A 14,256-nucleotide genomic window follows, 5' to 3' on the forward strand; every position below is an offset into this window, starting at 1 on the left:
GAAAATTCATTACTTCACGAGCGAATTCTATGCGGTGGCCCATAAGTGCAAGTCAAATTAAAATCAATTTACTCAAAGCAAAACGTCATGCAACATAACAAAATAACTCAAGGCAAAACAAATAAACTCACGGCAAAATAAAATAACTAGCGGCAAAATAAAATAACTAGCGGCAAAATAAAATAGCTAGCGGCAAAATAAAATAACTCACGGAAAAATATGATGAACTCAACGTAAAACAAATCCAACTCATGGCAAAATAAAATAACTAGCGGAAAAATAAAATAACTAGCGGCAAAATAAAATAACTAGCGGCAAAATAAAATAACTAGCGGCAAAATAAAATAACTAGCGGCAAAATAAACTAACTAGCGGCAAAATAAAATAACTCACGAAAAAATATGATGAACTCAACGTAAAACAAATCCAACTCATGGCAAAATAAAATAACTAGCGGCAAAATAAAATAACTAGCGGCAAGTTAGTTCCACTCCATCAATGGAGTGCCTCATTGAATTATCTACATTTGTCGTGTATTTTCTGCGCATCCTCAATTATTCATTTAGTTAGTTAAATTCTATCTTATGTCATTTTGCCCGCCCAGCATAAGAAATTCCGTCTTGATCTTTATCATTACTCAGTTGAGATTTCCTTTAAAAAAATTAAATGAAAATAAATACTACGAAACAAACCGAAACAATAACCAACACACTTTTGGAAAATTGCGTTGTCGCGGGAAGAGGGACACAAGGCTTATCATTAGTTTGTTCTTTTCTTTTTCCATCAAGAATTGTTTGTGTTTTTTCTGGTGTTTTCCGTTGACGATAATGGATCTCTGACAGTTATTTTAAGGATTAAAATTAGACATATGAATTGGAAATGGCTAAATTACGGACTTGTTTTTCTTAGAATTAAACTTTTCAAACTCTTCATTGCTTTTATAGCAAGCCACTGTCACGCTACCACCTTAAATTCACTCTATTAGCTTTAACGGAAATTCTATTCGACAAGAATTTAAAATTTGTATAGGCAATCACATGATTTCGAGTGCAATTTGGAATAAAGAAGCACGAGTAAATTTTTTCAAAGACTAACAAAATTGCATGAGCCCGTAGAGTTTTCATGCTAGGGTTGAAAATACAAAAATTCAGAGAGTTGTGCAATTTCGTGTCGTCAATGACATTATTGATTTATAATGATATCTTTTGTATGACATATGTTGGGCCTTCCACCAATTAGAAACAGACGTTCTTTGTGTAGTTTGATTTAATAATTGGGACGTTAAAGCAATATCGTTAATTTTACCTTCTCTTTCAGAAAGGATCTCTATAGCTAGATTACACAAGTCGTTGTTGAGTCCTGCTCGCGGTCGGTACTCGAATTTTGCAAGCTCCTATGAATGATATGAAATTGTCTCACATATGGTAGGTACACTTTGAGGAGCTATATCAATTTGAGAAGTTTCCAATGGTCATGGTTTGCTAAGTTTCGCTTCACCAGCCAGAGAGTATTCCTCAAAATCTTCCTATTATTCAAAGTCGCGTTTGCTAATAAAATGATAAATCATAATGCACGCCTTTAGAATTTAGTTTATTTCAATTAAATATCTATGTTTTTGTCATTCCATCAGAATATCATGCGACTGTGTTCTGTTGTCCTGTTCATCGTCATATTCTATGCACAGCTAAGCCAAGCCATTGCGCAGTGCCGTCGCTCCACATATTCGGAGTATGGTCATCACCTTTCTCGTCACGTTGTTTCAACTCGAAAAACTTCCAGTATTACTGAGTGTGTGATGATCTGTTCGAGCGAGTCTCGATGCAAGAGTTTAAACTTCCATTTAAAAGACAAGGCATGTGATTTGAATGATGCAAACAAACATACTCACCCAAAAGATTTTGGTCCGAAGGAAGGTTCAGTTTGTATGAACAAGGTATGGCACTGACGAATTCTACAGAAATAAAAGAAAAATTAAATTTCTTCTCTGGCTCAGCCATTGCCAGAAATTTGGGACAATATGGTGGAGACGGTTCTCGTGTTACAAGCAAAATGGCGTCGAAACAGTGTGTGGGAAATTAACGTCTCCTGCCCCAACCCTCCTACCCCAACCCTCCTACCCCAAACTTTGCGAAAAAAAAATACACTTTTCGTTTTAGGGTTCATTGCTTCACGATCTTGACGACCAACGAGTGAATACATCCAGACCCAAATAGCCGACAGTAACGCAATTGATTTATAAGGTGCATTTGTGTTATTGACCAATCGTATTGCCTGGATGGTTGCATGTCAAAAGCGGCGCGATCCAGAGAGCAAAAAAGTAACCTTAAAGAAATAAATAAAAACAGATCAATACATGCATGAATACATAAATGATTGAGTAGCTGAAGCTGTTTGCCCTATAAACATTTATAATCTATAATCTACAGGATGATGAGTTCAAATCTTGCTCGGAAATTCTAAATAAGTGGCCCCGAGCGGAAAGCGGCTACTATTGGATAAATATTGGGAATAGAAACGTACAAGTCTACTGTGATATGAAAAAACATGGTATGTATAAAAGGATGAAATCAAAAGCAGAGTAAACTGTAATGAAAACACTTAAATTCTGCCTCTCGTGAGAAAGAAAGACTATACGTTCTGTTACTATGTTTTTCTTAGTGGCAGTGTTGCCGTACTTGTAATTCAGTAGGGGAAATGCAGCGAGGTTGAATCATCGCGTATTCCAGTAGATAGATAGTCTCTTAGTACCTTTTCAATACCACGTATCTGATGGACTTGGATGTTGAAGAGCAAATTTGAATGGTCCATGCCAGAAAAGTATAGGCTTTACCTGGAATGAATTGGTCTGCTATATTTTGTCAAGGTCCATAGGAAACCGTCCCGGGAAATAAAAAGAAAAGCAAGTAAAAGTTGTTTAGAAGGACTGAGAACTAGTCAGACCACGAGAAGAAACCCGCCATGTTGTTTTGTCTCACTAATGTAGCTTGTTATTTCGTTAAATTAAATGAGTTAAATTTATAAAGAAATATTTTGCTTTGAACCCCGAACTCGTTTGGACGAGCAAAAGTGGATATTAAAGTTTGGTTGTTTCTCATATGTACATTTCTTTTATTTGGGTTTTTTTCTTTTTTTCTCTTTTCTTGCTACAAGAGATGTTATCAGCAAGGATAACTACTTCAAATTTCTTAAGAATAAGATCGTAAAATTTCCTGTGAATTTTCTCGGAGAGTTCGTCACCCAGTGCGCATTCTGTTTGTATACTCGCCAAAATTTTACTGGCTGACGTTTGTACTTATCAAACATAGACAACAAAAAGACTAATTTGATGACATAAGTTACATTATAAATGACAAGTGGCCACATAAAAACTAATTTTACTTCATTTCGTCATTCACCAGGTGGTGGATGGACCTTAGCTGTGAGTATCAGCTCAAAGAATAACGATCACCTTCGAAGCGCAGCAAACAATTGTCTCAACCTCTCGCTGTGTGTTCCCTTTACTGACCAGGACCGAGGACGAAAACTGAGCGACAACGACATACATGAGCTAGCAACGACAGAAGGTGAATATGGAAAAGACAAGCTTACAATAATTATAAAATTATATACTAGTACAACATAGAGTCGATCCACTACATTCTAGTTGACATACTGTGTTTGAATATTTCTTTTGCTATATGCGGTATATTTGTAGACATGTATGCCAAGACCCCCCTCCTTCACTCAATATTGCATTCGCCGATCCCAGGTTGTAAGAACTCACTCTTCTGCCATTCATAACCCCGGCTGGCGTTACGAGAAACACGTTCAAGCTAGACCGTGGCCAGTAACAAAGTGATTAGTGAAACAGGCCGAAACAATTGGTAATGTCCGCGATCTGATACCCGAAAGCCGGCTGTAAATGACAGTGTCTCTAGGTTTCTTCGTATTTGGAGATTGTAAAAATTTTACATTTTTTGAACATTTTTATTACTTTTTTTAATTTCGTTGTGTAAAACAAATAATAGGTTAACAAAATGGTTAAGTATTATTATCTAAATGGTTGTGAAGCGAAGATGAATGCTCTGTATTCAACTATTATTTTACAAGCTGAGATTATTTATTCACTTTTTGCTTTGGTAACAACATTTGGACGATATATATATATATATATATATATATATATATATATATATATATAATATATATGTATATAAATATATATAATTCATTAAACAGACTAGGAGAAGTCGTGGCTGTGAAAAAGTGCTCAATGCGGGTTGCAGAGCGTTTTAACTATAATTTGACTTTATAGCACGGTATGTTTTCCATCGATAATAAAAACCGTCTGACGATCGCAGCGCAAGCTGCGTGAAACTCAGAGTAACGGTGAAACGATCTTCCTGTCATTAATTTATAACCGCTATATAATTTTATATATATATATATATATATATAACATTTGGACGATACAAATTTAACAATTATTAGCCGAAGGCGAAGTGAATATTGGTGAATATCCCTCGAAATGAAGTTGAGGGGAATATTCACCAATATTCACGAGCCTGAGGCGAATAACTGTTTTAGTATAATTACTCAGGTGATTATAGAAATGAGCAAAGGAACGTTAAATTTTATTTGTCATTGTCACGCGTCAGAGAACAACTGAGCGAGAGCCACTCGAACGGACAACAGACTATTTTTCTTGTAAAAAGTCCCGTCTTTCCTCCTGACTGAGACGTAAAATTTTGACAAACATTTATTCATCTCGTTGACCTCCATTGCCTCAAAGTCAGTGGTAAATTCGGTTTTTTGTTGAAACTATTCTGTTACGTAAATAAAGTGTTGCGGAAATTTAATATAGATCTTTTGATTTATTCATGCATGTCGAAATATTAAGCAAAATTTTCACGGGAATTTAAATGGTTTCTTTGTTACGTTTGGCACAATTTTCACACCTTACCTTTGAAGAGCGTCATTCCAAACTTTGTGGCGTGTTCGGTATTCCTCGAAATGGCATTTTCTTTCATTAAATTAATTTCCTCTTCAGACAAATCGACAAAGCGCAAGGCGGCCATTTTGAAACTATAATCACCTCGCCAGAGGTGATTATAGCGGAATATGACGCCATTCTTGACCAATAAGAGCGCGAGAATTTCTATAATCACCTGAGTAATTATACTAAATATATATATATATATATATATATTATATATAATATATATATATATATATATATATATATATATATATATACTATATATACAATTCAAACTGACTAAAATGAAACACACATGATTCCCTGTAACTCTGAGTTTCGCGCTTTTGCACTCATCAGACAGATTTAATGATATAAAGGCTGAAAGTTTCTAAAGAAGCTGCGGACGATGCTAGGTCGGTGGGGGTAATAAGGTAATTTTGTTATATCAACTAAGTTCGAAATTGTAAATTGGCCACCGTAACGAGTAAAAAAGCTGACTATTCGCTCTGACGAAGGGCTAACGCTCGAAACGTAAGCTTTTCCACTCATTACGGTGGCCAATTTACAATTTCAACTTAGTTGATACAACCAAATTAGATTTAATAATATATATGTATATCTTGGTTTTAGTCTATCCTTGCGGTAGAGTGCTCGATGCGTTTGCGAAGCGTGGTATATCTGAAGATTGAACTAGTCTATAAGACAACTTTTTCTGTTATATTTAGATATATGTATCAAGATGATTTCTTAGAAATATATGGGTATAGGCTTACATAACTTGAAATGGGCAACCAAACACTTCTTTTTATTACAGTCAAATGTATGTCTATGTCCTTCCAGGAACCTTTAGGGTTGATGTGTTAAAAAGTGATGGCATTTTCCTGCATACAGTATTTTATCAGGTAAATGTCTGACACTCATTCATCTGACGATTAATCCTTCTTTTTTAACTCATGGACTTATCTGTTTACCAATTATCGATTGCTTCTTTTTTTTTTGATAATTTTGCTAGTTAGGCGTATTTGAAAACAATTCTTTTTTTTATTTGATGTCAAATGCAACACGTCATTTTGCACAAGATGACCTCATAAAAACTGTACCGAAGCTGGAAGATGATAAAATTCATTTAAAACCAATACGTTAACCCATAAATTGAACACAAAATTTTCAAAAGAAGAATAAGATCAGTTGGAATATTGCAAAAAACAAAAACAGGAAAGATAGAATCAACTCAGCCAAAACACCCTCCTTCAATCTCTTCTCCTTTTCTTAGTTCCAGATCATTCCATTAATAGTAAGAACATGAATTGTAGTTAATTTAAGAAGACAAGAAAGTTAATTGAGCTAATGACGACCACACCGTAAGATAATGTCCCTTTTTCTTTCTTTTAAGATACCCAGTGGGCCAAACAAATTCAATTCAGCATGCCATCAGGGAAAGTAAGTTTACTATTTTTTTTCCATTAATCGTTTTTGCTCCGCTTGGTCTCTGCACTTTAAGCAGCAATACCAAGTATCAATCTAAGATAGCGCATGTATCAAGTAAACAGGGATCACAATTGCTTATTGAAACAACAAAAACTCTCTTTTCTTCGAAAAGATGGAGTGGAAATCAATATAACACGGGGCTAGAGCAACAATTGGCACAGGGATAAGGATAATCGTTCTGCATATCAATTTGTCCCCAAAAGCCTTCCCGAATTCACGATACTTCCTAGATACAAACAAGTAAATCTCTTTCTTAGTGCAAAAGTATGAAAGGCTGAATGACCACATTTGCATATAAATGTAGATATTAGACTGGTGCTTGACTACATCTTTTGAAAAACAGATAATTCGTTCATTACAGTTGTCCCCGAATTATCATATCCCATTCTTTTCCCTATCACTGGGAGACTAACACATGCACCAAGATTGACGTGGGATATTTCATTTGGGGAGGATGCCACATGGGTAAGTAAACGCGTAAGAAATCTTTTTTCAGCGCCTTTCTTATTTGCAGGGCGTGTAATAGCCTGTTCAAGGCGACTAGTTAGACAAGCTGGACGCAATCGTAATACGGCATAATAATAACAGCGGAGCCAAAATCGAGCACCGTTAAACGTCTGGTGCAGCACGGCGTGTAAGTAAAACATTATCTTCCGTTATGAAACAAGAAGAGATGACCCGGACCAAGTAATCCACGAAAGTATCCAAGCGTGAGGTACTTGCAGAGACAAATGACGTATATTTTAACTAAACTATTTAAACGCTGATAGTTTCTAAAGAAACTGTTTGGGGCTGCGTTTCCCACCAATCACGTAGCTCCTTTTTTACCGTTAGAATCACACATAACCCACAATTCCTCTATTCGCTCCGACGAAGGGCTAACGCTCGAAACGTCAACTTTTATAATCGTAACGGTGGCCAATTTACCGTTTAAACTTTGTATTTAAATTTAAATTAAACTATTTTAAGTCGAGCAATCACAACAGAATATCAAAGCAGAGACATTTATACAAGAAGCCAATCAGTACAACGCCAAAAACTGCAACCGACCAAGTTACAATGAGTTTTGTTTCTCAGTATACGACCATCGTTTTAATTACTGTGCGAATTTATTCATCAATAACTATAGTGTTTGATGGATATGATAACCAAGAGTGCGGCCAGCGCTGGTCTTCATCCCAGATTGGTGAGTAATAAAATCTCCAGTATTATTAGGTAACTCAGTCAAGTTATGAGATGCAAATATTCGTCTAAATGTTTTGTAGAGCTGATCATAGTTAATAGAGGGGACCCTCTATTAATTATGAGCTGACTTATGGACATTTGTTCACTTCTTTGTTTTGACAAAACAAAACTAAGCGTTACTCTTAGAATATCACACAGATCGAGTTCCTTCAGATGGATTCAGGCAACAGCGCGATATCAACTCTCTTATTTATTTCCATACTCTTTTCTTTCACTTTTTTTCTTTTGTTTTTGATCACGAAATCAAGGATGGATGGGGGGAAGGGGGGGGAGGGGGTTTGGAGGATAAAAGGATGAAAATTGTTCAAGCCTGATAAGCAGTGTTTAAATTGTAATTCTGGCATCCTTACCCACCCTACATGAGTAAACAGTGAAATGATTAGTCCGTGGCATTACCCTGAAGGAGATGACCCTTTTTTTTCAATTTCCTTTTCCTTTTTTATCAATGGTAGTTCCAAGGAGGAGTTCGATCACTGCTTTTTTTGGGTGTTCGATAGTTTAACAACTTAATTTCACAATTGATAGTTAAAAGGATTAGATTAAAGACAGCCCAGGTTCCTAACAGGTCACATAAATATCACGTTTCCCTCGATAATTTTTATCTCAAACAGGTAACGGAAAACGTGCTCTGTATGGTTACACATGTGGCAACTTTGGAATATACAATAACAATGCAGGAATGATGTACGTGAAGTAAACATTGGAACAGTCATTCGCGTAAATGAACCAAATGCAATACGTAAAGTTACTGTTTAATCGTAAATGTATCAGGGGAAACGGAGCAGTTGATATCTTTTAGTATAGAATGACATTGATAACAGCAACGTAGTTAAAAAAAAACTTAGTCTATCATGACGCAGGATGAATATAAATCGATAGCTTTGTAAATAACAACTCTCTTTACTTTTTTGTGCTTTAGTTCGCCTTCATACATATAAACCTTTAGTTCATGTATGGATTAGGCAAAGAAATGTACTTATGATAATTGATAACAATATTTATTATGATTTCTAATGGATTTAAGAGTTGAATTCTATCAAAGTAAGAATTCAATTAAGGTTTTATCATTTAAGGCAAAGCTTTAAGATTGTTTAGATTTCAGGAAAATGTTAAAAGGTAAGGCAGAAAATGAGGCTCAACCATTCATTCTTGGGCGCCATGCACAATTTTATGTTTCGGTTAATTTAAGGGAAATCCATGTGTCACATTCTAAGTTTTTCAATAGATATTTTGCCATTCGGACTGTTTCCACGGAAAGGTACATACATCAGTACATTATCGTCTCCTATGCGCATAAAAAATATAGGCAGAATAAATATAATAAAACATTGCTATGTAAATGTATAAATGAATATCACACATGCGTGAGCTTAGGGATGAGTCCAATGTAAATTTGAAGTGATCAAGTCACCCGAGTTCGCAAATTTCATTAAGGAGAAGCAGCCTGTAGTTTTTCATGTTCGAAATTATATTATTGACAGGAGCGTTTTACTGGGAGCTAAAACACTATTAGAATCCATACGACCAGCACATCCAGGTACCGAGTGGCGTATTTTCCGTATGTAACACGAGTGGTCACATTGAGCGACGACGTCACGATCCCGCCTATTCAAATTTTGCTGCATGAACTCTTTTTTTGTCGATATCTTCCTTTCACCAGAAAATTAAATTAAATGATTTCTTCCGGTTGACAAAGCTCTAGCTCTGACTTTTATGGCTATGCAAGTTCATCAAAAATTGTAAAATACCGACAATGAATAATGTTTTCAACCGCAACTTAATCAGTGTAATTTCCCGCTTAAAACGAGAGTTCACAAATTATTTACCTGCACCGCTACTAGCCCACGCGAAGCCCGCGTATAATGCCTAACCTTGTGCCCGCGGTAGTCTGCACTGAGGCTCGCATCCGAGTATGCGTACTTCATTAGGTTTGTACCTGAGTTTCCTAGCGCTTACATATGGGATTTCCAACTTGAGCCTCCTAAAAGTATCACCCCATGGGGTCGTTCCTATGGTCGTAAGACCAAATTTTCTGGCTGAATGAATTAGTGCTACTTTTGTAAGTTTGGGATTAGGCTGTTCGCACTTCTAACTTCACTAAAATTCCGAATAGGGCACCGTACCGAAAACTACTCGCCACATAAATTATGATTGATTATGGAATTGAAGTTAAGTGGTAGCTCAATATTTGTCACGCAAGATACGGCTTTGAATATAATCTGCTATGGTGGATGCCAACCAATTTTCAACTGCGTAAGAAAAGGAAAGTCAACTGTCATTTTCGTTTTCCGTTTTTCCCTGAGCTGTAAAAAAAGCGAAATTTTTCATTTTCGTATAGAATTTGGAAAACGGATTGCATGTCAAGTCAAAAACGGATTGCATGTCAAGTCAAAAACGGATTGCATGTCAAGTCAAGTCGTTTTTCGTTTTCCACCAATGGCACTGAAACTGACATATTCTGTGGGAAAGTTCATTACTTCACAAGGGAATTCTATGCGGCGGCCCATACGTGCAAGTCAAATTAAAATCAATTTACTCAAAGCAAAGCATCATGCAACATCACAGACTAACTCACGGCATAACAAATAAACTCACGGCAAAATAAAATAACTAGCGGCAAAATAAAATAACTCACGGCAAAATATGATGAACTCACGGCAAAATAAAATAATTCACGGCAAAATAAAATAACTCAAGGCAAAATAAAATAACTCAATGCAAAATAATATAACTCACGGCAAGATAAAATAACTCGCGGCAAATTACAATAACTCGCGGCAAGATAAAATAACTCAAGGCAAAACAAAATTTAAAATTCATTTGAGGGTCAGCGGCTGATATTGTTCAAATACTGGCGTTGTGTAATTTAACATGGCGGATTACGAATCACCTCGTATTCGCACCCTTGCCTAAAATAGCATTTCAACAAAAGCTTCTGTTTGTCGGGGCTCTTAAAATTCATTTGAGGGTCAGATACTGACTGCGCATCACAATGTGTATTTAAAAAAGGTAGGTTATGAAATTAAATTATCCTTTCCTGTGAGTCTGGCAAAGATAGTGTCTTCTTGAATGACAATTTTTTGCTGTATATGCGGTTTTTTCTTTTGCCATGAGGTTTTTTCTTTTGCCATGAGTCTTTTTATTTTTGCCACGAGTCTTTTTATTTTGCCACGAGTCTTTTTCTTTTGCCATGAGTCTTTTTCTTTTTGCCATGAGTCTTTTTCTTTTGCCATGAGTCTCAGTTTTCTTTTGCCTTGAGTCTTTTTCTTTTGCCTTGAGTCTTTTTCTTTTTCCGTAAGGTTTTTCCTTTAGCCATGAGTCTTACTTTTTGCCATGAGTCTTTTTTTTTTGCCATGAGTCTTTCTTTTGCCATGAGTTTTTTTTTCTTTTTCCCGTGATAAAATTTTTCTATGGCTGTGAGGTTCTTCCCTTTACTGTGAGTCTTTTTCTTTTGCCGCGAAGTTATTCCTTTTGCCGCGAGGTTGTTCCTTTTGCAGTGACAGTTGTGGGCCACCGTAAAGTCTCCACTTGTTTCGCGAACATCTGTCGTATCGTGATTAGTTGTTATTGTAGGTAAACTTCTCTCGTGAAGTAATGAGTTTTCCTACAAAATGTCAGATTCAGTGCCACTGGCGGAAAATGAAAATGGACTTGACTTGACTTGCAATCCGTTTTCCAAATTCCATACGAAAACGAAAAACGATAAATGAAGATTGAAGTCCAATTTCATTTTTTTACTGCACAGCGAAAAGCGAAAAACGTGAAACGAAAATGAAATTTGATTTTCATATTCCAACGCAATTAAAAAACGGTTGGCACTAAGGTACACGCATTTTTAATGCATGTTCGTTTTCCACGTGTTTGACATGTGCATCAGACAACAAAGATGTTCCTTCAAATTCTCAGTTAATTAGCATTGCTTTTTCTCACTGTCTCTAATAATATGACTGACTTACTAGAGTGATGTTTGCCTGTTTAACTGGGTAAACAAATATTCGACGAAAATGTTTTGTAACATTAATTTTATGTAACATTGTTTTCAGGGTTCCTGTAGGAAGCAGGTTGCTTTCAAGCTCCTGAAACGACTACCCTCACAAAAGATTTCTTTCATTCTTCTAGACTAATGTTACTGTATTTACCGGTCAGCTTTCATTTTCAACTTTCTTAAATTCTTCAGGGCTATGAGTCACAATTTAAGCCCTTAACATTGATTTGATGTCCATTAAATATTTATGCTTCATCATTTCATCAGAAAACCATGCTGCTATGTTCTTTCGCCGTTTTCACTGTCATATGCTATGTACAAATAAGTCAAGCCACTAAGCAGTGCCGTCCCTCCATATATTCAGAGTATGGTCATGCATCTTTCCGATCATGTTGTTTTGATAAGAAAAACATCCAGTATTGATGAATGTGTGATGCTCTCCTCGAGAGAGTCTTGTTGCATGAGTGTGAATTTCCGTTTCAAAGACAAGTCTTGCGATTTGAATGATGCAAACAAGCACAGTCACCCTTAGGATTTTGGTCCGAAGGAAGGATCAGTTTATATGGGCAAGGTATGGCCTTGACAGATTCTATAAATAAAAGGAATGATGATATCTATCAACACAGCTTGAAGCACCATGATAATTCTTTCCACATCCAATGAAATTTATCAACTATTAGTGAAGTGAACGGGGTTTGTGGTGGGAATATAGTAAGATACACACTTACAAAACAACTCGTGATCTTTTTATGTTTTCATTATCCTGAAGACTTACAGTCGTTATGTTTCGCGATTTTGCCGTTGAAAAACTGTAAGAAGTAAAAGCAGCATTTTTTTTCTTGTAAAAACAAAGCAATCATCGTGTGCAGCTGGGATACCCAATCAGAACATAGGATTCGTTTCTTGTCGCTGAGGCTTTCTTGGATGCTTCTCAAAAGCGGCTGTCATTATTATTATATTTATTATGGTGTGCGTTTCGCGAAATTATTCTATATACTATTTATATTATCTATAGGATGATGAATTAAAATCTTGCTCAGAAATTCTAAACAAGCTGCCTCAGGCGAAAAGCGGTTACTATTGGATAAATATTGGAAATCAAGACGGACAAGTCTATTGTGATATATATGGAAAATCATGGTTTGTAAAACAGGACCATACAAAACACAAAATGTAAACGATAGTGAAAAAAATTTAAATACTGCCATCAGTGAAAAATAAAATTTTGAACAAGATAGAAAGCAGAAAGTTTAGATTACATATTTTTTTTTTTACTTTTCCTAGCTAAAACTGTTGCTTCAGTTGTAGTTTCGGGAAATTTGATGAAGTTAAATTGTCACTTTTACTAGTAGACGGACAACTTCCCGTTCTTCATTACCTCTTCGAAATAATTCAGTCTTCAATATTCAATATTTAATTGGATAATGAACTACGAGTGAATTAGTCTATGCTTAGAATGTATAGGCGTTAGCTGGGAAAATGGGCCTGTTAGATTTTGTCGAGGCCTCTAGAAAACCGCTCAGGGAAATATGTACGTTTCTTTAATTCAGTGTCTTTTATTCTCTTTCTTTTTTCACTTTTTCTTGCTACAATAAACCATATCAGTAGTGCAACATACCTAAGATTTCGTAAACACGGAGGTTTTACCGGAATTTTATCACCACTTTAGCTGCTTCTTTTTATACTTGACACAGTTTTCTTGGCTGAGTATGAGTTTCACATCATTTTCTTATTCGCCAGGTTGTGGATGGACCTTAGTTGTGAGTATCAGCACAAACGTTAACGATCACCTTCAAAGCACACCCCACAACTGCCTCAACGCCTCGCTGTGTGTTCCATTCACTGATGAGGACCAAGAAAGAAAATTGAGCGACAATGACATACACGAACTAGCAAAGACAGAAGGTAAACCTAAAAACTATATATATTATTAACCAAAACCATGGCAATAATAATGATAAGTCAGAGAAGATAGGAAATATTTTATAAAAATATTAAAATGTTATTGCGATTCCTTTAACACTACTCTGTAAACACTACAAGCAAGCTTTTATCAGATACATACTATAGATGGGCCTCTGTATCAGCTCAAACGATAACGATCACCTTCAAAGCACACCCCACAACTGCTTCAACGCCTCGCTGTGTCTTCCATTTACTGATCAGGACCAGGGTAGAAAATTGAGCGACAACGACATACACGAACTAGCAAAGACAGGAGGTAACCCGAAAATTATATACATTATTAACAAAAACCAAGGCAATAATAATAAGTCAGAGAAGATAGGAAATGTTTTTTTATGCTCGTCTTATAGCTACCCGCTTGAAAGTAAGTGGTGGTCATGCTGCTTTGCCTGAGCTCTGTTTGCTGAGCCACGGGTCAATAAGCAAGCCAAGGTTGAACGTAAAGGACTATGGGTAAAAACCCAAAGCCAGTTTAACAAGTAAAATGAGTTCAAGTCAGTAACAACATTAGAAAATGAAATTGCTTTAATTTGGCCCAAGAAAGGCGAGGGCAAAACAGTTGCCAAACACATGTACAACCGGCCTGGGCTGGGAGGGGAAAAATTGAAACTCT

The 14,256-nt window shown here is 36.1% G+C and overlaps 1 protein-coding gene across 1 annotated transcript; it reads left to right on the plus strand.

Moving 5' to 3' along the window:
• The first annotated feature begins 1,244 nt into the window (after positions 1 to 1,244).
• LOC148735783 (uncharacterized) lies at positions 1,245 to 9,388 on the plus strand. Its single transcript, XM_088752032.1, has 9 exons — positions 1,245 to 1,424; positions 1,631 to 1,933; positions 2,427 to 2,547; positions 3,399 to 3,563; positions 5,801 to 5,862; positions 6,354 to 6,400; positions 6,810 to 6,913; positions 7,578 to 7,634; positions 8,305 to 9,388. The coding sequence occupies exons 1-9, from the start codon at positions 1,422 to 1,424 to the stop codon at positions 8,388 to 8,390; spliced, it is 948 nt and encodes a 315-aa protein (XP_088608158.1). The 5' UTR covers positions 1,245 to 1,421; the 3' UTR covers positions 8,391 to 9,388.
• The last annotated feature ends 4,868 nt before the right edge of the window (positions 9,389 to 14,256 follow it).

The sequence above is a fragment of the Stylophora pistillata genome, chromosome 3 (genome assembly GCF_964205215.1).
Source record: "Stylophora pistillata chromosome 3, jaStyPist1.2, whole genome shotgun sequence".
In the NCBI taxonomy this organism is placed as follows: Eukaryota; Metazoa; Cnidaria; class Anthozoa; order Scleractinia; family Pocilloporidae; genus Stylophora; species Stylophora pistillata.